At 44.4% G+C, this 22,363-nt stretch overlaps 1 protein-coding gene across 4 annotated transcripts in view; it reads right to left on the reverse strand.

Annotated features, from left to right (window-relative positions):
* Window positions 1-22,363, reverse strand: part of crtac1b (cartilage acidic protein 1b) — a 432,025-nt gene that overhangs the window by 279,745 nt on the left and 129,917 nt on the right. For all 4 annotated transcript variants that reach the window (XM_060842222.1, XM_060842221.1, XM_060842219.1 and 1 more), the window contains exon 4: window positions 16,708-16,844. In XM_060842222.1, the coding sequence (XP_060698205.1) occupies window positions 16,708-16,844 (137 nt within the window). The remainder of the gene's footprint in view (window positions 1-16,707; window positions 16,845-22,363) is intronic.

Here is a 22,363-nt window from a genome sequence, read left to right on the forward strand (position 1 = left end):
ATGGTTAATCCATCTAGGCTACACATCTTCAGAAACCAGAGCACCCAGAGGAAACCCGCACACACAGGGAGCATGTGCGAACTCCACACAGACAGTCACCCGAGGGTGAATTGAACCCAGGTCCCTGGTGCTGTGAGGCATCAATACTAACCACTGAGCCACCATGTCATCCCATCACCTCACCTTTTGAGTTCATCTTCTTGTCCAGTTATGGCTATAATGAGTTTTACAGCTAAGTAGCGCTGGCAACACCAAAACTGAATATCAGACAGGAGATCAATGATGGCTAAATTAATACAACCGTCAATGACACCTTGAAACCTTTCTTATAATCACTCATGGGATGAGGGCATTGCTGGCTGGGTCAGCAATTATTGTCAATAAAAACTGAAAGAACTGCGGATGCTGTAAATCACAAACAAAAACAGAAGTTGCTGGAAAAGCTCAGCAGATCTGGCAGCATCTGCGGAGAGAAATCAGAATTAACGTTTCGGGTCCAGTTCTGAGGAAGGGTCACTGGTTCCTTAGTTGCCCTTGAGAAGGTGGGGATTACGATGGATAATAGGTACATGTGAGCAATGATTGGCTGGAGTGGATTTGTCCTGCTTTTGTGGACAAGATGCCTGGTCAATTTTCCACACTGCCTGTTAAGTGCCAACACTGTAGATGTATTGGAGCAGCTTTGCTGAAGATGCACATAAGTTTAGAACCCATGTGGAGCATAGTCTTTAGCACTGAAGCCTGGATGTTGGAGGGAACTCAGAATCTTTACTGGACCCCAGTGAATTTAGCTGTTTCATTTTGTGATTGGACTGGCTAAGTGTTGTGATGATGGCAAGATCAGGGAGATGGTAAGGTTGGATGAGGATAGGCAAAAGATCAGGATCTTTTCTAATCTCTATTTCACAATCAAGGAACTTGCCTCTCTAAAGATAAAGGCACAAGCCTGAGATCCTTGTGTATGCAGTTAGTGGCTCATATCTGGAGCCACATCTGGACAGATCAGTCGATTTAAGATCTTGTGAAAGCTCATGCATGCGCGGTGTTCCTCGTGCAATTTGTAATTGTGCATCTGGTGAAGGCAGAGTGGCAGGGTGGCTCAGTGGTTAGCACTGCTGCCTCACAGTACCAGGAAGCCGGGTTCGATTCCAGCCCCGGGCGACTGTCTGTGTGAAGTTTGCACATTCTCCCCTGTCAACGTGGGTTTCCTCCGGGTGCTCCAGTTTCCTCCCACAGTCACAAAGATGTGCAGGTCAGGTGAATTGGCTATGCTAAATTGTCCATAATGTTTGGTGCATTGGTCTGGGTGGGTCACTGTCCGGAGGATCGGTGTGGACTTGTTGGGCCGAAGGGCCTGTTTCCACATTGTAGGGAATCGAATCTAATCATAAAGTCATCCCATTTCATAGAATCCCTACAATGTGGAAGCAGGCCATTCGACTCATACTGGCCCTCTGAAGCCTACACATCTCTGGACAAGATGGGCAAACTAACCTAACCAACCCACTTAACCTTTGGACTGTGGAAGGCAGACAAGAGAAGAACATGCAAACTCCACACAGACTGTCACCTGATGGTGGAATCGAACCTGCGTTCCTAGTGCCGTGAGGTAGCTGTGCTGACCACTCAGCCACAATACCATACACCCCACATCCAGCCAGATCAGTCGATTTAAGATCTTGTGAAAGCTCATGCATGTGCGGTGTTCCTCATGCAGCCTGTAATTGTGCATCTGGTGAAGGCAGACTGCATCTGTCACTACACATTAGGATGAATCTTCTAATCAAAAACGTGTACCCAAAATTAGATCGTCACATTAATCTCTGATAAGAATTCCACTGCACTTAATGAGCATCTGCTCCTCCACTATTCAGAGACGATCATTTGTTGAAAAACCTGAACAGCAATTGCGACTGCGAATAGTATGTAATAACTCAGTCCTTTATATACTTCCCATCAAGGAGATGTCATCCTGGAGTAATCATGCTGGATGGGATGAAGCGACACAGCTGACAGGCTGAGTTATGCCAAGAATCGAGTACATGAGACATGGATGACAGGGAGGATAATGAACGGTCATTAGTGTGCACTGCATGCCAAGCTCACACAATTAGTCAGAAATGTAGGGGATCTTAACAGTGGGTGTCAGCTGCCACCCTGCCCAATCTGTCTTCCTGCTGGTGCACTCACACAGAAAGGTCAGTGTGTCCCGGGTGAGGGGAAGGTGTGGGACTGCTGGTGGGGGGTGCAGGTTTCAAACCGACATTAATTGGTTGCATTCCAGCAACCCTCATACAAAAAACCTGCATGTGCATAACGGCTCCTGCGACCTTGAAACTTCCCGAAGCGCCTACTCACCCACTGAACGCGTTTGAAGGGTGATCACTGTTATCGCACAGGAGACACGGTGGCCAATCTGTACGCAGTGGGCACCAGTCATGGAATCAGGTGCTTCGGGGAGTTTCACGGTCATGCCGGGCGCTACGGAAATGCAGGTCTCGGAGGCCAGGCGCTGTTGGAGGCTGCATAGCAGTCAGGCTCTGCAACCTCTAGCTGATGATCTTTGCAACAGACAATCATAGAGTCATAGAGTCATAGAGATGTACAGCACAGAAACAGACCCTTCGGTCCAACACGTCCATGCCAACCAGATATCCTAAATTAATCTAGTCCCATTTGTCAGCACTTGGCCCATATCCCTCCAAACCCTTCCTATTTATGTACCCATCCAGATGCCTTTTAAATGCTGTAATTGTACCAGCCTCCACCACTTCCTCTGGCAGCTCATTCCGTACACGCACCACCCTCTGTGTGAAAAGGTTGTCCTTTCGGCCCCTTTTACATCTTTCCCCTCTCACCCTAAACGTATGTCCCCTAGGTTTAGACACACCTACCCCAGGGAAAAGACTTTGTCTATTTATCCTATCCGTGCCCCTCATGATTTTACAAACTTCTATGAGGTCACCCCTCAGCCCCCAAAGCTCCAGGGAAAACAGTCCCAGCCTATTCAGCCTCTCCCTGTAGCTCAAATCCTCCAAACCTGGCAACATCCTTGTAAATCTTTTCTGAACCCTTTCAAGTTTCACAACATCCTCCCGATAGGAGGACGACCAGAATTGAAGGCAATATTCCAAACGTGGCCTCACCAATGTCCTGTACACCTCCCAACTCCTATAATCAATACACTGATCAATACAGGCAAATATACCAAACACCACCTTCACTATCCTGTCTGAGTGTTGTTAAAAACCCACCTGATTTGCTAATGTCTTTCAGGAAGGAATCCTTACTTGGTCTGGCCTATATGTCACTCCAGATCCACAACAATATGGCTGACTCTTAACTTCTCACTGCACAGTTAGGAATGTACAATAAATGCTTACCTAGCTAGCAACATTCACATTGTACAAATGAACAACTTGTAGAAAAAAAGTCACTGATTCTACAAATCATACATATTGTACCACAGGTAGCTCAAAACTAGAGGTGGCCATTCAGCCCATCAAGCCGGCTCTGCCCTTCAACCTGATTGCAACCATGTGCGTCTGCACTCCATTTTTCCTCCTTGCCTCTGTAACCTTATCCAGCAAACCACTACGGATCCTGGTCTCAGAAATTTCAGTTGAGCTGTGACATTCATAACCTTGTGGAGACAGAGCTCCACATTCCCCTTTTGAATGAACACACGATCCCTGATGTCACAAGTCAATGACCAGCTCTACAGAATAAAAACTGAAAATGTTGGAAATAGGTCTGGCGGCATCTGCAGACAGGGTCAGTGATTTTCTTTTTTTGTCAGACCATTACTCAGGACACAGGTATTTTATTTATTAATTAAATTTCCTAACTACTATAATGGGACTTGAATTCATCTGTCTGGGGCCTCACAGTCAGGCCTTTGAATTACTAACCCAGTAAGATTAGTTCTAAGTTACTGTTTCCACTGATTTATTGCCAGTTACCATCTAAATTCACGTAAAAAATGGCCACTTCAACCAGATATAAGGAGGTTACACTACCAAGGGGACAATAGCACACTGCAACCCACTGCCTTCAGTGTGCTAACACCTGAACTGAGGATACTGAGGACGCTGAATCAATTTGCAGTCACAGGATACATGTCCACAAGCTCAGCTCGCCAGATTTCACAGCAATTATGCGATTACACAGGGAGGAAGACAAATCACAGCAACCATCAGCTTCTCAATCATATCGCAAGCCCTTGCTCTTGTTTCCAACATTCTCGGCTCCTGAAGAGACGCAGATAGCAACTCGAGTGGGCAGCATGGAGGTTGTGCTCAGACAAGTGAAGCTATCACTGAGATAGAGGTGACTGACGAACCCTTGTGCTCCCAATTATAGTTGACCTTTTCCAGCCACCACTGAACCCTCGACTCTTCCCCCACAAGCCCACGTACACATTTTACCCTGCACCCCCCAACCCGTGATAACCATGAACCGTCCCATCCAACCATAGCATCGATGTATCAGCAAACCTTTCTGAAGAGCTTGGGGGAAGGGAGCTGTTTCAGTGCCAACAGTGGAGAGTCTTGGCAATTTCATGCTGATATCTCCATTATGTTATGGCACTAATTACTCAAGATTCATATTCAAGGCATCAAGTGAATGCGCCTCACATTCTTCATCATCCTGTTATGCAATTTGACAGACCTTGAATCTCTATAAAAAATGTTTGCAGAGATAGGCACATCTGTCATCCAATTTCTGGTTGTTATCCTGCAGTAATGCCTGTTCAAATCGCAATCAAAAAGAATGATTCTCAAAGCTCTCCTTTGAATCAATTCCATTTCTGGGCTGACAACTCTGTTGATGAACTATGTAATTCTCCAACAGAATTAAATCCAGACGACATGGTCATCCTATGGAATGCATAGGGTAGCACTTATAGATATCCTAAATTAATCTCTGAAAGCACAGACCAAGGTCATTTGGCTCATCAAGTCAGTGGTCAGCTCTCCAAATGAACATGATTTCTTCATGTCCTACATTTCTACTCCTTCACCTTTGAACAGTCGCTCTCATTTTTGGAACACGGACTGTTTTAAGGAGGTTGTGTTGGGTTTATCTTGTTGAGGTTTGCAGAGCTGCTTAATGGGTGGAATTTTTCTACTTTTATCTTACTGCTAATAGCCATTAAAACATGCTAACTGGAGCCAGCTACAGAGTGCAGTCCTCAAACTCTGCCTTGAGTTTAATTCTAGAATATTCTACAGTTATGTTAAAGGGGAGAGGATAACCAGAGAAAGTGTCCCATTAGGGTCTCAGGGGACATAAGTTAGGTTGCATTCCCTAAAATTCAGGTTAAGAAGGCGATTTTGATCTAAGTATTAAGAGGAACAGATACTGGAGATAAAACCCCAGTAGAGTTGGTAGAGGTGTCGAAGATGAGAGAGTATTGCCTGAAACTTGGAGTTAGACTGTTCAGGGTTGAGAGGGGAACACTTCTCATGCAGAGGTGGAGTGTTGTAAATCTTTGGAATTGTTTGCATTCTCGATGCTCTAACATTGAATTTGTGTGAGTTTGGCATCCATATAATTTTGATCTTTTGGGATACAAAGGGATTTGAGGAGCAGGCAGGAAGGAGGGTTGAGGCCAAGGATCAATAACGAATGCATTGATGGAGAAAACGTGACAATCAGAATGGTCTACTCCTGTTCTTATTGCTTATACTCGAATGTTCCTGTATCCAGCTTGTCCTATTATCCCCTGTACAATCGAATCTGTCAGTTGTAGCTCATAAAAACCAAGAAACATAGAAAACAGGAGTCGGAGCAGGCCATTCAACCCTTCGAGCCTGTTCCACAATTCAGTATGATCATGGCTGAATATAGCACTCAGGACCCTAATCCTGTCTTTTCCAGATAGCTCTTCATTCCTTTAGCCACAACATCTATATCTCCCTCCTTCCTGAAAACATAATGTTTTGGCCTCAACCACTTCCTGTGGTGGTGAATTTCACAGGCTCACCATTCTCTCAATGAAGAAATTTCTCCCCCTCTCAATCCTAAAAGATATAAGCCCTTATCCTTAAACTCTGGCCCCTGGTTCTGGACTCCTCCACCATTGGGAACACCCTTCCTGCACCTTTTTTGTCTAGTCCTGTTCAAATTTTGTAGGGGGTTTCTAAGAGATCCTTCCGAATTCGTCTAAACTCCAGTGAATACAATCCTGACTGACTCAATCTCTCCTCACACGTCAGCCCTTCCATCCTCGGAATTAGTTTGGTAAATCCTCACTGTACTCACTCCATAACACAAACATCCTTCCTCAGATCAGCAGGAGAAATCTGCACCCAATATTCCAGGCGTAGTCTCACCAATTGCAGCCAGACATTTTTGTTCCCGTACTTGAACCCTCTCACTATGAAGGCCAATATACAGTTTACCTTCTTCACTGCCTGCTGTACCTGCACTCTTACCTTCAGTGACTGGTACACAAGGACACCCGAGTCTTGTTGAACATTCCCTTCTCTCAATTTGCAGCCATTCAAATAATAACGTGCCTCCCTGTTATTGCTGTCAAAGTGGATAACCTCACATTTATCTGCACTATAATGTATCTGCCTTGCATTTGCCCACTCACACGGCCTGTCCAAATCACACTGCAACATCTCTGTATGCACCTCACAGCTCACCCTTCCCCTCAGCTTTATGTCATCTGCAAATTTTGAGATATTATATTTAGTTCTCTCACCTAAACCATCAACAGATATTGTCAATGGCTGGAGCCTTGAGATCGTTCCCAATGGTTACTGCTTTCATTCAGAAAAAAGACTAATTTATTCCTACTTTTTGTTTTCTGTCTGCTAATCAACTTTGTTTATCCAACTCGATACACTTCCCCCAATCCCATGCATTTTAAATGTACACATTAATCTCCATGTGGAAAGTCCAAATAAATCACACAGACCAGCTTCCCCCAATTAGATTAAATTACTTACAGTGTGGAAACAGGCCCTTCGGCCCAACAATCCCACACCGACCCTCTGAAGAGCAACCCACTCAGACCCATTCCACTACATTTACCCCTTCACCTAACACTACAGGGAATTTAGCATGGCCGATTCACCTAACCTACACATTTTTGGACTGTGGGAGGAAACCAGAGCAAACGCACACAGACACTGAAGAATGTGCAAACTCCACACAGACAGTTGCCTGAGGTGGGAATTGAACCTGGGTCTCTGGCACTGTGAGGCAACAGTGCTAACCACTGTGTCACCATGCTGCCCATAAACTCCATTAGTTACATCCTCAAAGAATTTCAGTAGATTTGGCAAGCATATTTCCCTTTTGTAAATCCATGCTGATACTCCTCTGGTTTCTAAATGCTCCGCTATAAAATTCTTGACACTTTCTGGCACTGTGGATGACATGGCAGCTCAGTGGTTAGCAATGCTGTCTCACAGTGCCTGATTCCTGTGACTGTGTGGAGTTTGCACACCCTCTCTGAGTCTGCGTGGGTTTACTTCCACAGTCCAAAGGTGCATAGGTTAGGTGGATTAGCCATGGAAAATGCAAGGTTACAGGGATTATCTGGTTCTGGTTGGGATGTTCTTTGGAGGGTTGGTCTGATCTCTATGGGCAGAATGGCCTGCTACCATACTGTAGGGATTCTATGATACCCCACCACCAATGTCAGCCTCATTGGTCTATGATTCGCAGTTTTCTATCTACCTGAAAACAAAACATGAGATCATCTAAACTCGATACACTCACTTGCTCTCTCTCCATGGATACTGCCTGACCCATTGTGATATCCAGCATTTTTTGTTTTCAGCACAGATTCCAGCATCTGCAGTGATTTGCTCTGACACTGTGTTTCTCTCTACCTCTCTTTATAAATAGTGGATTATGTTAGTTACTCTCCGATCTGTAGGAACTGTTCCAGAGTCGAACGAATCTTGGAAGATGACCACCAACGTGTCCACCACTTCTCAGACCTCTTCCTTAAGTATTCTGGGATGTGGATCATCAAGCTCTGGGGATTTACCAGCCTTCAATCCCATCAATTTTCCCAACACAACCTCACTATAAATAGGGATTTGCTTCAGTTCTTCCCTCTCAGTAAACCCCGTGTTCCCCATCTTTTCTGGTTCGCTAGTTGTGTTGTCCTTTGAGAAGACAGAAGCAAAGTACAAATTTAGTTTGTCAGCCATTTTCTTTCAATCCCCACTGTAAATTCCTTGGTCCATATTTCTCCAAACCTTTCCTATTCAAGAACTTATCCAAATGTCTTTTGAACATTGTAACTGTACTTGCATCCACCACTTTCTCTGGCAGTTTATACCACATACAAACCACTCTTTGTGTGAAAAAATGGTGCCCCTCACATCCTTTTAAAATTTTTCTCCTCTCACCTTAAAATATGCCCCCTAGTTTTGAAGTCTCCCACCCGCAGGAAAAAGACCCTTGTCTTTCACCTAATATATACCCCTGATTGATTTTAAGAACCTCAATAAAGTCACCCCTCAACCTCCTACACTCCAGTGAAAAACGTCTCAGTCTATTCATTCAAGTTTTATACCTCAAGCCCTCCATTCCCAGAAACATCTTATTATGCACAAAATTCATTAACAGGTTCTCTACTGTATTCTTAATATTAATCCCCCAATCAATATCACTAAAACCAGTTACCTGGTAATGGTTATGTCACTCTTTATGCAATGTTACAAATTGGCTGCAGTGTTTCCAATGTTACAATATGCAGTTCACTTCAAAACATACTTCATTAATTGGCTGTGAAGCACTTTCTGATATCCTGAGGTTGTGAAAGGTGTTATGAAAAATACTTCTAACCAATTATTTGGCATATGGTGCTATAACCTCTACCATCTAGAAGGACAAGGGCAGAAGATACATGGGAACATCACCCCCTGCAAGTTCCCCTCCGAGTCACTCACTGACTTGAAAATAGACCACCATTCCTTCACTGTCACTAGGTCAAAATCCTGGAATTCCCTCGCTAAGGGCATTGTGGGCCTACCTACAGCACATGGAGTGCAGTGGTGCAAGAAGACAACTCACCCCCACCTTCTCCAGGGCAATCAGAGATGGGCAATACACGCCCACCCAACTACGCCCACGTTATGGATGAACATTTCAAAAATGCATACTCCACTTTCAGAAACACATGCTTACCTATAGGAGGGGCACAAAGGAAAGGAAGAAGCTTGTATTTCAATAGCAAATTTCACAACCTTAGGATATCTCAAAGTGCTTTCCAGCCAACAGTATACTTCTGAAATGTGGCCATGACAGTCATGTGAATAATATTATTAGGGGAGATGGTGACATTGTGATAATGTCACTGGCTAGTAACCTAGAGGCGCAGGGTAATATTCTGGGATTATGGGTTCCAGTCATTATTTGGTGGTTGGTAAATTTAGATTTAATTAACAAACCTAGAATTGAATATTTTCTTTGTAAAAATTATCATTAAACTATCACAACAAGATTCCATTGGGGTGGATAATAAATGCTGGCCTTAATGTCTCTTGTGGTACAGTGGTAATGTTCCTATCTCTTAGCTAGGAGGCTTGGATACAAGTCCTATCCGAACAAGAGATGTGTCATAATATCACTGAGTGGATTGATTGGGGCAGCATTAATTAAAAATGCCAGAGTTCATTTGCATTGAAACAGAAACACTTAAATGAATTAATTTCCTACCTTTACAGCCGACACGGTGGCTCACTGGTTTGATTTCAGCCTCGGGCGACTATCTGTGTGGAGTTTGTACATTCTCCCCTTGTTTGCGTGAGTTTCCTCCCACAGTCGAAGAGATGTGCAGGTTAGGTGGATTGGCCATGGTAAATTGCCCGTAGTGTTCATGGATGTGTAGATTGGGTGTATTAGTCAGAGGAAATCCAGAGTAACAGGGTAGGGGAATGAGACTGGGCAGGTTACTCTTCGGAGGGTTGGTGTGGACTTGTTGGGCCAAATGGCCAGTTTCCATTCTGTGATTGTTACCCATGAAGCACAGGTTCCATGACAGACCAAAGCACAGACCACATTATCCTTTTTGAACAGGAGGTTCCTACAGACACTTGGTGTGGAGATTTATTTCAACTCTATTCATTAGCTTTCGACAAATAAACGATCTCCCTAACCTGCATTTCCCCATGGATACAGGCTGCCTCAATAAACGTGCTTGGTCTCTTGGGAAAGGTGATTTTTTTCTTATTCACTCATGAGATCTAAATGTCACTGGCTGGGCCATTATGTACTGTTTGCCCTTAGGGAGGGAATTCCAGGACTTTAACCCAGTGACAGTGAAGGAACAGTGATATATTTCCAAGTCAAAATGTTAGTGACTTGGAGAGAGACTTTTGGTTGCAGGTGTCCCCATGTATCTGCTGCTCTTATCAGTCTAGAGGGAAGTAGTCATGGTATTAGAAGGTGCTGTCTGAGGATTTTTGGTGAATTTCTGAGATTCCAGTTGGGTAAGGGTCCAAATGTAGACCGAGGCAAAACACACACTGATTACTTTCACACAGATAATTCCTTTTGTTTTAATTCATTCGCAGGATTTAGGTGTCACAAGCCAGGCCAACATTTTTTGGCTATCCCTAATTGCTCTCAGTGCAGTAAGAAAGAGTCAGTCACATTGCTGTGGGTCTGGAGTAACACGTAGGCCAGACCGAGTAAGGATGTCAGTTTTCTTCCCTAAAGGACATTAGTGAACCTGATGGGTTTCTCCTGACAATCAGCAACAGTTTCGTGGTCACCCTTAGACTCTTAATTTCAGATTTTGAGCAACATCCCCTGAATATTACCTGGGTCTCTGGATTAATAGTCGAGAGATAATGCAGTAGACCATCACCTCACTCTAATTTATGATAACCCATCTTATTCTTATTAATTTCCAGTGCATTAGCAACACAAAACGAAGGATTGCTTTATATTTTCATTAATACTAATTACAAGAGCAATATCAATTTGCATCATGATGAATCAGTATGTACTTACAATAACTGTGTGAATTAGGCTTTTAATTACCATATTAGCAGTGTTTATTGAGGTTGCAAAATCTAGTGGGAGTAGCTTTTGTTCAAATATCTCCTCATTGTCTACTCAATGTTGATGGAGAAAAAGGATGAAAAATCTTCGAATTTTATCATACAGTGCTTGTATTTATCAAAGTCTTTCTTTGCCTTTTAGCGATTCAGCCATTCTCCAAGAATTCAAAATCAAAGTCACCACCCACAGTCAAGTCACTCTCGGTTATTTACCTTTTTACCGCCACCTCCACCCACTTCACCCTCCAGACATCTGACACCAATGGGTGTACGAATACTTGATGTTCACAGAATAAAAATCTGTTGATTCCCATTTAGAAACTGTCAGTAGACTCCATCGCCCTCACAATCTCAACAACTTTCTGAAGGGAAAGTGTTCCAGACTTCTCCTGCACTTTGTGAAACGAAGGGCTTCTTAGCTTCTGCTCCAAAATAAAGGAGCAAGTTGAAAGAGACGCAAGGGTATTATTCCATACGCGAGGTTAGCTTAACTGACCTCAACAGTGTTGCTGCTGGCAGCATTTAACAAAGCTGTTGGGGTGGCTTAGTGGTTATTTTGCTGCCTCACAGCATCAAAGAAATGGGTTTGAGTCCACCCTCGGGTGACTGGCTGTGTGGAGTTTGCACATTTTCCCTGTGTCCCACAGCCCAAACCTGTACATGTTAGGTGAACTGGCCATGCTAAACTGTCCAGGGATGTGCAGACTAGATGGATTAGTCATGGGAAATGCAAGGTTATGGGAATAGAGTGGGTCTTCAGAAAGTCAGTGAGAACTTGATGGGCTGAATGGCTTGCTCCCACACTGTAGGGATTCTATAATTATATCTTTCAAGGGCAAGGTAACTTTTTATTACTTTCAGTCGCTATTCACTTGATAGATTTGTAAAATGACTGGGAACAAATACAATTTAAAAATTATGAAAATGTTAGAAAATTCACTGCCATTAAGACTGATCTCATGCACGCTGGACTGGAGGAATCCCAAGGTGTTTACTGGCAAGTGACGCTTTTGGCCAATGGGTTGAGAACCCATTGCGGATCTTTGAACCCACACATCGAGGAAAGGGAGCTCAGCCGTATGGAGTTTATTATATGGTAATGGCCCAGTGGTATTATTGCCTGATTATTAATCCAGAACCTCAACTGATATCTTGGGGATCCAGGTTTAAATTCAGATGGTGGAATCTGAATTCCATGAAAATTAACTGGTTAGAAGAATCCACTGATGGCCATAAAACGATTGTCAATTGTCCGGAAAAACCCATTTGGTTCACTAATGTCCTTCGGGGAAGAAAATCTGCCATTCTGACCTGGTTTAATACATACCTGACTCCAGACCCACAGTCAGATATGTATTAAACCAGCTGCCTTCTGAAATAGCCTAGCAAGCTCCTCGGTTGTATCAATTGACCAACGAAGAAATAAAGCCAAATGGACCACGCGGCACTGACCTAGGCACCAGAAATGGCAATGGTAAAAACAGCCCTGTTGATCCTGCAAAGTTCTCCTTATTAAACAAATCCTATCCAACCAATTACTGCTCCATCAGTCTACTCTAGATCATCTACTTCACACGGATGATCCCTGGAATGGTAGGCCTAACATATGATGACTGTCTGAGAATCCTGGGATTGTATTCTTAGAGTTTAAAAGTTGAGGGGAGATCTAACAGAAACTTACAAGACAATGCATGGCTTAGAAAGGATGGATGCTGGGAAGTTGTTTCTGTCAAGCAGGGATACTAGGAGCCATGGGCACAGCCTTAAAATTAGAGGGGGTCAATTTAGAATGGAAATGAGGAGGCATTTCTTCAGCCAGAGAATGGTGAGCCTATGGAATTCATTGCCGCAGAGTGCAGTGGAGGCTGGGATGTTGGGTGTCTTCAAGGCTGGGATTGGTAAATTCTTGATCTCACAAGGACTTAAGGGCTACCGGGAGAGTGTGGATACGTGATATTGAAACGCCCATCAGTCATGATTAAATGGTGGAGTGGACTCAATGGGCCAAATGGTCTTGCTTCCCCTCTTATTGGTAAACTGATGGAAGGTGTCACCACAGTGCTATCAAGCAGCATCTGCTCAGCAATAACTTGCTCAGTGATGCCCATCTTGGGCTCCACCAGGGGCACTCAGCTCCTGACTTCATTACAGCCTTGGTTCAAACATTGTCAAAACAGTTGAATTCCAGAGGTGAGTTGAGAGTACTTGACATCAAGGCACATTTGACCAAGTATGGTATCAAGGAGCCATAGCAAAACTGGAATTAATGATAATGGGGGTGGGGGGAATGCCCCATGGATTGGAGTTATACCTAGCGCATAGGAAGACGATCATAGTTGTTGGACATCAGTCATCTCAACTCCAGGACATCTCTGCAGGAGTTCCTCAGGGTAGTGTCCTTGGCCCAACCATCTTCAGCTGCTTCACCAATGACCTTCCCTCCACCATAAGGTCAGAAGTGGGGATGTTCAGTGATGATTGCACAGTGTTCAGCACCATTTGTGATTCCTCAGGTTCTGAAGTAGTCCATGTTCAATTGCAACAAGGTCTGGACAATATCCAGGTTCTGGCTGACAAATGGCAAGTAACATTGCTGCCAGGCAATCACCATTTCCAATAAGAGGGAACCTAACAACCGCACCATGATATTCAATGAGTTATTCAATGTGTTTGGGTTTTACCATCATTGAAGCCACCCTGATCAACATCCCAAGGTTACTATTGTCCAGAAACTCAACTGGACTCACCACATCAATACAGTATCTACAAGAACAGGTCACAGGCTAGAATACTGCAGCAAGTAACTCACCTCCTGAATCGTCAAAGCCTGTCCACCATCTTTAAGGCACAAGTCAGGACTGTAATGGAATACTCTGCACTTGCCTGGATGAGTACAGCCCCAATAACATTCAAGAAGCTTGACTTCATCCAGACAAAGCAGCCTGCTTGATTGATATCACATCCACAAGCATCCACTCCCTCCGTCAATGACACTCCGTAGCAGCAGCGTGTACTATCTACAAGATGCATTGCAGACATTCACCAAAGATTCCAAGACTGCACCTTCCAAACCCACGACCACTTCCATCTCAAAAGACAAGGGCAGCAGATACGTGGGAACACCATCACCTGCAAGTTGGACGGCATGGTGGCTCAGTGGTTATCACTGTTGCCTCACAGCGGCAGGGACCCGGGTTTGATTCCTGTCTCAGGTGACTGTGTGGAGTTTGCACGTTTGCCCTGTGTCTGCGTGGGTTTCCTCCGGGTGCTCCAGTTTCCTCCCACAATCCAAAGATATGCAGGTCAGGTGAATTGGCCATGCTCAATTGCCCATAGTGTTAGGTGCATTCATCAGGGGTAAAAACTGGGTGGGGGAATGGGTCTGGGTGGGTTATTCTTCGGAGGGTCGGTGTGAACTTGTTGGGCCGAAGGGCCTGTTTCCATACTGTAGGGAATCTAATCTTTCCCTCCAAGCCACTCACCATCCTGACTTGGAAATATATCATCATTTCTTCCCTGCCTTTTGGTTAAAATCCTTGAATTCCCCCCTTAGCGGCATTGTGAGTCAACCTACAACAGGTGGATTGCAGTGGTTCAAGAAGACAGCTCACCACCACCTTCTCAAGGGCAATTGGGGATGGGCAATAAATGTTGGCCAGCCAGCAATAGACATATCCCACAAGTGAATAAAAACAATTATCTAAAGTAACTCTGTGATGGGGCTACGGATTCCAGTATGTCATCTATATGTCTGAAACATGCAAGGCATAGGAGGTTAGAAGTCATTCTTTAAAAATATGTTTCCCATGGTAACCATGTCAGGAAGTGCTGGGCCTAGTGAGGATTCCATGGTATCGCCACCTACTTGGTCACATATCTATTGTCATGGAAAGTGAACTCAACTGCACATGTACTAAATTACCCAGATTAATCTTATCCTTTCCATAGATTAGCCTCACCCAGCACTTGCCAGAAATGTAGGCATTTATTGTCTGTAATATGCCAATGCTGCTTATTAAAAAAAATAAGTCAAGTGATGAGGGGCTTTTTTTGGTGCAGTGGTAGTATCCCTATCCTCTGGGCCAGGATTTCTTGGTTTCAAGTCCTTACTGTTCCAGAGGGTATAATAACATTTCAGAATGAATTGATGCGGGAGATATCCACAAGAAGGTGATGACAGTGTTGGGAAACAGGTTTAACAACTGACAGTGATGAACTATGGCTGGAATTGTCAGCAGATAGTTAATATAGCAAACTAAAACGGGACAAGAACAATGAGTAAATTCTGAAAATATCCTGTTGCATTCCACACCCTACAAATGGATTGTAGGACTTTGCCGTACACTTTTCCAAGCAGAGAATTTATTATAATCAAAGGTCACATGATTGTCATTGGATTAGCTTTTTATTCCAGATGTTTTTAAAATATTGACCTCAAATCTCACCATGTGCCATGACAGAATTCAAACCCACTGCCCAAGAACATTAAACACAGGTAACGGATTACTAGCCCAGTGACAATACCATGATACCATTTGAAGGTCTTACATAAGATTCCAGAGGGATATATGGCTTTCTTATGGTCACTCAGAATTGGAATTAGACCTAATTAGGGAACTTCAACTCCCCTTAGCCATCTTTTGGTCCCCATGGAATCCTTAGGGGACAAACATCGATCAGTCTCAACCTTGAGAGGTCTAAGTATTCAACACCCACAATCTTTTTGGGACACAGAATACCTGAGAGAGTGGTGGAGGCAGATTCAGTCATGGTGTGAAAACATCAGCCAGATTTCTGTAATGTCTTCACATTACTTAAATCCCATTATCTTTATGTCAAACATGGTTGCACTAATTCAAAGCCATTACATTTTTCCCGAGATGGGGTCTGACTTTGGGACATTTCACACACTCACCTATCCAACTGAGAATGAGACAGACCCATCTTCAACCTGATCTGCTTTCTTGTCATGTCTGTGTATTGGCTCACTGCTGCCTCACAGCGCCAGGGACCCGGGTTCAATTCTAGCCTCAGGTGACTGCCTGTGTGGAGTTTGCACATTCTCCCTGTGTCAGTGGGGTTTCCTCCCAGTGCTTCGGTTTCCTCTGTCAGTCCAAAGATGTGCAGGTTAGGGTGGATTGGCTGTGGTGAGCATGGGGTTACGGGGATAGGGTCTGGGTAGGAGGCGCTTTTGAGGGTTGATCCACGAGATAGACTAAATGGCCTGTTTCTGCACTGTAAGGATTCTGCAAACCTTACAGACACTCAATGATCTTCCAAACCTGGCCTTCTGTGAGACTAATCTTATTGTTCTATCTATTTAACATAAGATGCAGAAAAGGCCATTTGGCCTATCTAGTCATGCATGCAGCCAAATTGGCCTTACACTTTGGCATTCCCCTCCTGAAGAGCTCTCCCTCTCTAATGTTCACTCCTTAAAACCTACGCTTTGGCCAAACTATTGCTCACCTGTTCTTATATTTCCTGAAATGGAATTTTCCTTGATAATGATCCATGGAGCATTTTGCTGCATTAAAGGTGCTATATAAATGCAAGCTGTTGTTGGAGTTGGGTATATAGTGAGGTGAAGGAGGAACATGTGCTATTTCACTCTCGGCGGGGACATGAGCAGGAATGGAATGGATTGCTGTGGGGGCCCATTTACCTTTCGATCCACACATGCAACTGAGCGGCCGGCAAATCGGTTAGCAACCTCTCTGTGCACGTTGATCTCATCACTCAGGATGTCTTCCCACCTTCCATTCCGAAACTTGAAGAGTTTATCTGTGTAGGTGCTTATGCCTAGTAGAAAAAATCACAAAGGGAAAAATGAACACTGCAAGTTGAAGCTTTCACTATTCTTTCATAGTCAGTTTAATGTCAGTTTAAAGCACAGGGTTAGGTACAGAATAAACCTTCCTCTACACTACCCCCATCAAACACTCCAGGACAAGTACGGCACCAGGTTAGATACAGAATAAACCTTCCTCTACACCATCCCATCAAATACTCCCAGGACAGGTACAGCACCGGGTTAGATACAGAATAAACCTTCCTCTACACTGTCCCCATCAAACACTCCCAGGACAGGTACAGCACCGGGTTAGATACAGAATAAACCTTCCTCTACACTGTCCCCATCAAACACTCCCAGGACAGGTACAGCACCGGGTTAGATACAGAGTAAACCCTCCTCTACACCATCCCATCAAACATTCCCAGGACAGGTACAGCACCGGGTTAGATACAGAATGAATCTTCCTCTACACTGTCCCCATCAAACACTCCCAGGACAGGTACAGCACCGGGTTAGATACAGAATAAACCTTCCCCTATACAGTAAAGCTCTCTCTACACTATCTCCATCAAACACAGGGACAAGTATTCCTTCCTGACTCCCCTCTGGGATTGAAACTCGATCAGGACATCAATGTGATGCTGATAAATGCTGGGCAGTACTCACCTTTTGACCTCTAACTCAGCCAGAAGGTGGTTATTGATGACGTGGTCCTTATTGGCAGTGCTGAGTCATGTGATAATGTGACCAGGAAACCAAACTCCCCGTGTGAGTGTATTGAGTGTTGACTGATCAGAGCTAATCCTGATCCTGTTTCCAAATGCAGTTCACGTGCAGGGGTAGCAGTGTGTACCATCTACAGCAACTCACCAAGGCTCCTTCAACATCACCTTCCAAAGCCAGGAACTCGGCCATCAGTAAGGACATCAAGTCACACAACTATTCTGTCTGGAATGACATCACCGTTCCTCCACTGTTCCTTGGTCCAGTTTCAGGAATTCATAACCTCAGAGCAACCTGGGATATCCTCCTGAGATATTGTCCCTGTCCTCCTGCTATGCTGTCTCTCACATTATTGGATGCCTGACACAGAATCATCAAGATGTACGGCACGGAAACAGACCCTTTGGTCCAACTCATCCATGCTGACCAAATATCTTAAAATTAATCTAGTCCCATTTGCCAGCACTTGGCCCATATCCCTCTCAGCCCTTCTTATTCATAAACCCATCCGGATGCCTTTTAAATGCTATAATTGTACCAGCCTCCACCACTCCCTCTGGCAGCTCATTCCATAAGCGGGGAGGTGATGGCCTGGTGGGGTTATCGCCGGACTATTAATCTAGTCAGTTAAAAAGTGTGGCACTGGAAAAGCACAGCTGGTCAGGCAGCATCCGAGGAGCAGGAGAGTTGACATTTCAAGCGTAAATTCGTCAGGAATGAATCTTAATCTAGTGACCCAGATAGGGGAGCCTGGATTTGAATCCCACCATGGTGGGATTTGAATTCAATAAAAGTCTGGAATTAAGGATCTAATAATGACCAGGAATCCATTGGCGATTTTCATGAAAACCCATCTGGTTTGCTAGTCTCCTTTAGGGAAGGAAACTGCCATTCTGGTTTGGCATACATGTGACTACAGATCTACAGCAATGTGATTGACTTTTAACTGCCCTCTGGGCAATTAGGGATGCGCAATAAATGATGGCCTATCTTGCAATGCCCTTCATCTTGTGAATGAATAAAGAAAGAAAACACACCCTTTGCCCCTTAGGTCTCTTTTAAATCTTTTCTCCCCCACCTTAGACACATGCCCTCTAGTTTTGGACTCACCTACCCCAGGAAAAGCTATTCACTCTCACCGTGGGCCAGCACGGTGGCTCAGTGGTTAGCACTGCTGCCTCATAGCGCCAGGGACCCGGGTTTGATTCCAGTCTCGGGTGACTGTCTGTGTGTAGTTTGCATGTTCTTCCTGTGTCTGCGTGGGTTTCCTCCGGGTGCTCTGGTTTCCTCCCACAGTCCAAAAATGTGCAGGTCAGGTGAAGTGGCCATGCTAAATTATCCATAGTGTGAGGTGCATTGATCAGAGGGAAACGGGTCTGGGTGGGTTACTCTTCAGAGGGTCAGTGTGGACTTGCCTGCTTGTACACCATCGAGAATCTAATCCATGCACCTCATGATTTTATAAACCTCTATAACATTAATCCTCAGCCTCTGACACTCCAGGGAAAATAGCCCTGGCCTATTCAACCTCTCCCTCTAGTTCGAACCCTCCAACACTGGCAATATCCTTGTGGATCTGTTCTGAACCCTTTCAAGTTCCACAACATTGTTTCAATAGGGAGGGAGACCAGAATTGTGTGACTTGTCTAACCATGCAACAAAATGCGCCCCCCACCCCACCCCAACCACTGCCAATTAGAATGCAAGCTTCCCATTATCTCATTGAGCTATTTTGTTTTCCTTCCCCATCGCCAATGTTCTTATTATTCATCATGATGTTGTTCATAGAACATAGGGTCATAGAGTCATAGAGATGTACAGCATGGAAACAGACCCTTCGGTCCAACCCGTCCATGCTGACCAGATAATCCCAACCCAATCTAGTCCCACCTGCCAGCACCCGGCCCATATCCCTCCAAACCCTTCCTATTCATATACCCATCCAAATGCCTCTTAAATGTTGCAATTGTACCAGCCTCCACCACATCCTCCGGCAGCTCATTCCATACACGTACCATCCTCTGCGTGAAAAGGTTGCCCCCTTAGGTCTCTTTTATACCTTTCCCTCTCACCCTAAACCTATGCCCTCTAGTTCTGGACTCCCCGACCCCAGGGAAAAGACTCTGTCTATTTATCCTATCCAAGCCCCTCATAATTTTGTAAACCTCTATAAGGTCACCCCTCAGCCTCCGACACTCCAGGGAAAACAGCCCCAGCCTATTCAGCCTCTCCCTATAGCTCAAATCCTCCAACCCTGGCAACACCCTTGTAAATCTTTTCTGAACCGTTTCAAGTTTCACAACATCTATCCGATAGGAAGGAGACCAGAATTGCATGCATTATTCCAACAGTGGCCTAACCAATGTCCTGTACAGCTGCAACATGACCTCCCAACTCCTGTACTCAATACTCTGACCAATAAAGGAAAGCATACCAAAAGCCTTCTTCACTGTCCTGTCTACCTGCAAGTCCACTTTCAAGGAGCTATGAACCTGCACTCCAAGGTCTCTGTTCGGCAACACTCCCTAGGACCTTACCATTAAGTGTATAAGTCCTGCTAAGATTTGCTTTCCCAAGATGCAGCACCTCGCATTTATCTGAATTAAATTCCATCTGCCACTTCTCAGCCCATTGGCCCATCTGGTCAAGATCCTGTTGTATTCTGAGGTAACCCTTTTCGCTGTCCACTACACCTCCAATTTCGGTGTCATCTGCAAACTTACTAACTGTACCTCTTATGCTCACATCCAAATCATTTACGTAAATGACAAAAAGTTAAGGACCCAGCACCGGTCCTTGTGGCACTCCACTGGTCACAGGCCCCGTGTCTGAAAAACAACCATCCACCACCACCATCTGTCTTCTACCTTTGAGCCAGTTCAGTATCCAAATGGCTAGTTCTCTCTGTATTCCGTGAGATCTAACCTTGCTCACCAGTCTCCCATGGGGAACCTTGTCGAATGCCTTACTGAAGTCCATATAAGTCACATCTAGTGCTCTGCCTCATCAATCTTCTTTGTTACTTCTTCACAAAACTCAATCAAGTTTGTGAGACATGATTTCCCAACACAAAGCCATGTTGACTATCCCAAATCAGTCCTTGCCTTTCCAAACACAAATACATCCTGTCACTCAGGATTCCCTCCAACAACTTGCCCACCACCGAGGTCAGGCTCACCAGTCTATAGTTTCCTGGCTTGTCTTTACCGCCCTTCTTAAACAGTGGCACCACGTTTTCCAACCTCCAGTCTTGCAGCATCTCACCTGTGACTATCGATGATACAAATATCTCAGCAAAGAACTCAACATAGAACAATACAGTGCAGAACAGGCCCTTCGGCCCTCGATGTTGCACCGACCTGTGAACTATTCTCAGCTCATCCCCCTACACTATCCCAAAATCATCCATGTGCTTATCTAAGGATTGTTTAAATCTCCCTAATGTGGCTGAGTTGACTACATTAGCAGGTAAGGCATTCCACATCCTTACCACTCTCTGTGTAAAGAACTTTCTTCTGATATCTGTCTTCAATCTATCACCCCTCAATTTGTAGTTATGCCACCTCGTACAAGCTGACATCATCATTCTGGGAAAAAGTCTTTCACTGTCTCCCTTTCTAATTCTCTGATCATCTTGTATGTCTCAATCAAATCCCCCCTTAGCCTTCTTCTTTCCAATGAGAACAGACCTAAGTCTCTTAGCATTTCCTCATAAGACCTTCCCTCTAGACCAGGCAACATCCCGGTAAATCTCCACTGTACCTTTTCCAATGCTTCCACACCCTTCCCATAATGGGGGTGACCAGAACTGTACACAATAATTACACAATAATTCAAATATTAATTCTTAAGTAAAGACAATAATTATTTGTGCCCTCTAATGATTTTTCTCTGGGCTTTGATCAATGCAGTGTTCTGAAGATTAATCTTTCAATCCTGGAGATTCCAGGGAAATCCTAAAGGGTTGGGAACCCAATCCATGATGCCCTTATCCGAAGAATTAATTAGGAAATGTCTTCCCCAAAGATCAATAGACAGCGATCAGAAACATGGTCAGTCTCCGATAGGCAAATGTAGACTAATTATAGATCAAAGCAGGGAGGAGAAGCTAACTCTGGCTTAGCTAGTCTTATATCTTGCAGTCAGATTTGGGAACACTCCTGGCTCATTGACTCATACAGCATGGATGGAGGTAGTTTTGCTCACCAAGCTCATGTTAGCTCTTTGAGAAAGCTCTTCTATTCGACCCACTCCTCATTATCTCTCCCCTTAGCTTTTTTTCTTTTTCTGATATTGATCCATTTGCCTTTTGAAAGTTGCTATTGAAACCATTTCCAACACCTGCTGGAACTCAAGAACTCATAAGACCTTTAGACAATGGAGCATAAGTCCACCATTCAGTGACAGCATGGCTGCTCTAACCATTCTCAACTCCATTTTCACACCTTTTCCCTCATAACTCTTGAATCCCTCACTGATTAAAAATCTCAGCCTTGAGTATAGGAATCAGGAGCAGGAGTAGGCCATGTGGCTAATGGAGCCTGTTCCTGCCATTCAATATGATTGCCGCTGATCCTCCAATCCTTGTTCTGGTTTCTCCCCATAGTCTTTAACCCTAAGAACTATATCTAACTCTTTCTTGAAAAGGTAACAATGCAGCCTCAACATTTCTCCGTGGTAAACAATTCCACAGATTGACCTGTTCATCTTCACAGAATCCCCACAGTGTAGAAGCAGGCAATTCAGCCCATCAAGCCAACACTGATCCTCCAAAAAACATCCCACTCTGATCCACCCCTAC

The sequence above is a fragment of the Hemiscyllium ocellatum genome, chromosome 22, assembly GCF_020745735.1.
Source record: "Hemiscyllium ocellatum isolate sHemOce1 chromosome 22, sHemOce1.pat.X.cur, whole genome shotgun sequence".
Taxonomy (NCBI): Eukaryota; Metazoa; Chordata; class Chondrichthyes; order Orectolobiformes; family Hemiscylliidae; genus Hemiscyllium; species Hemiscyllium ocellatum.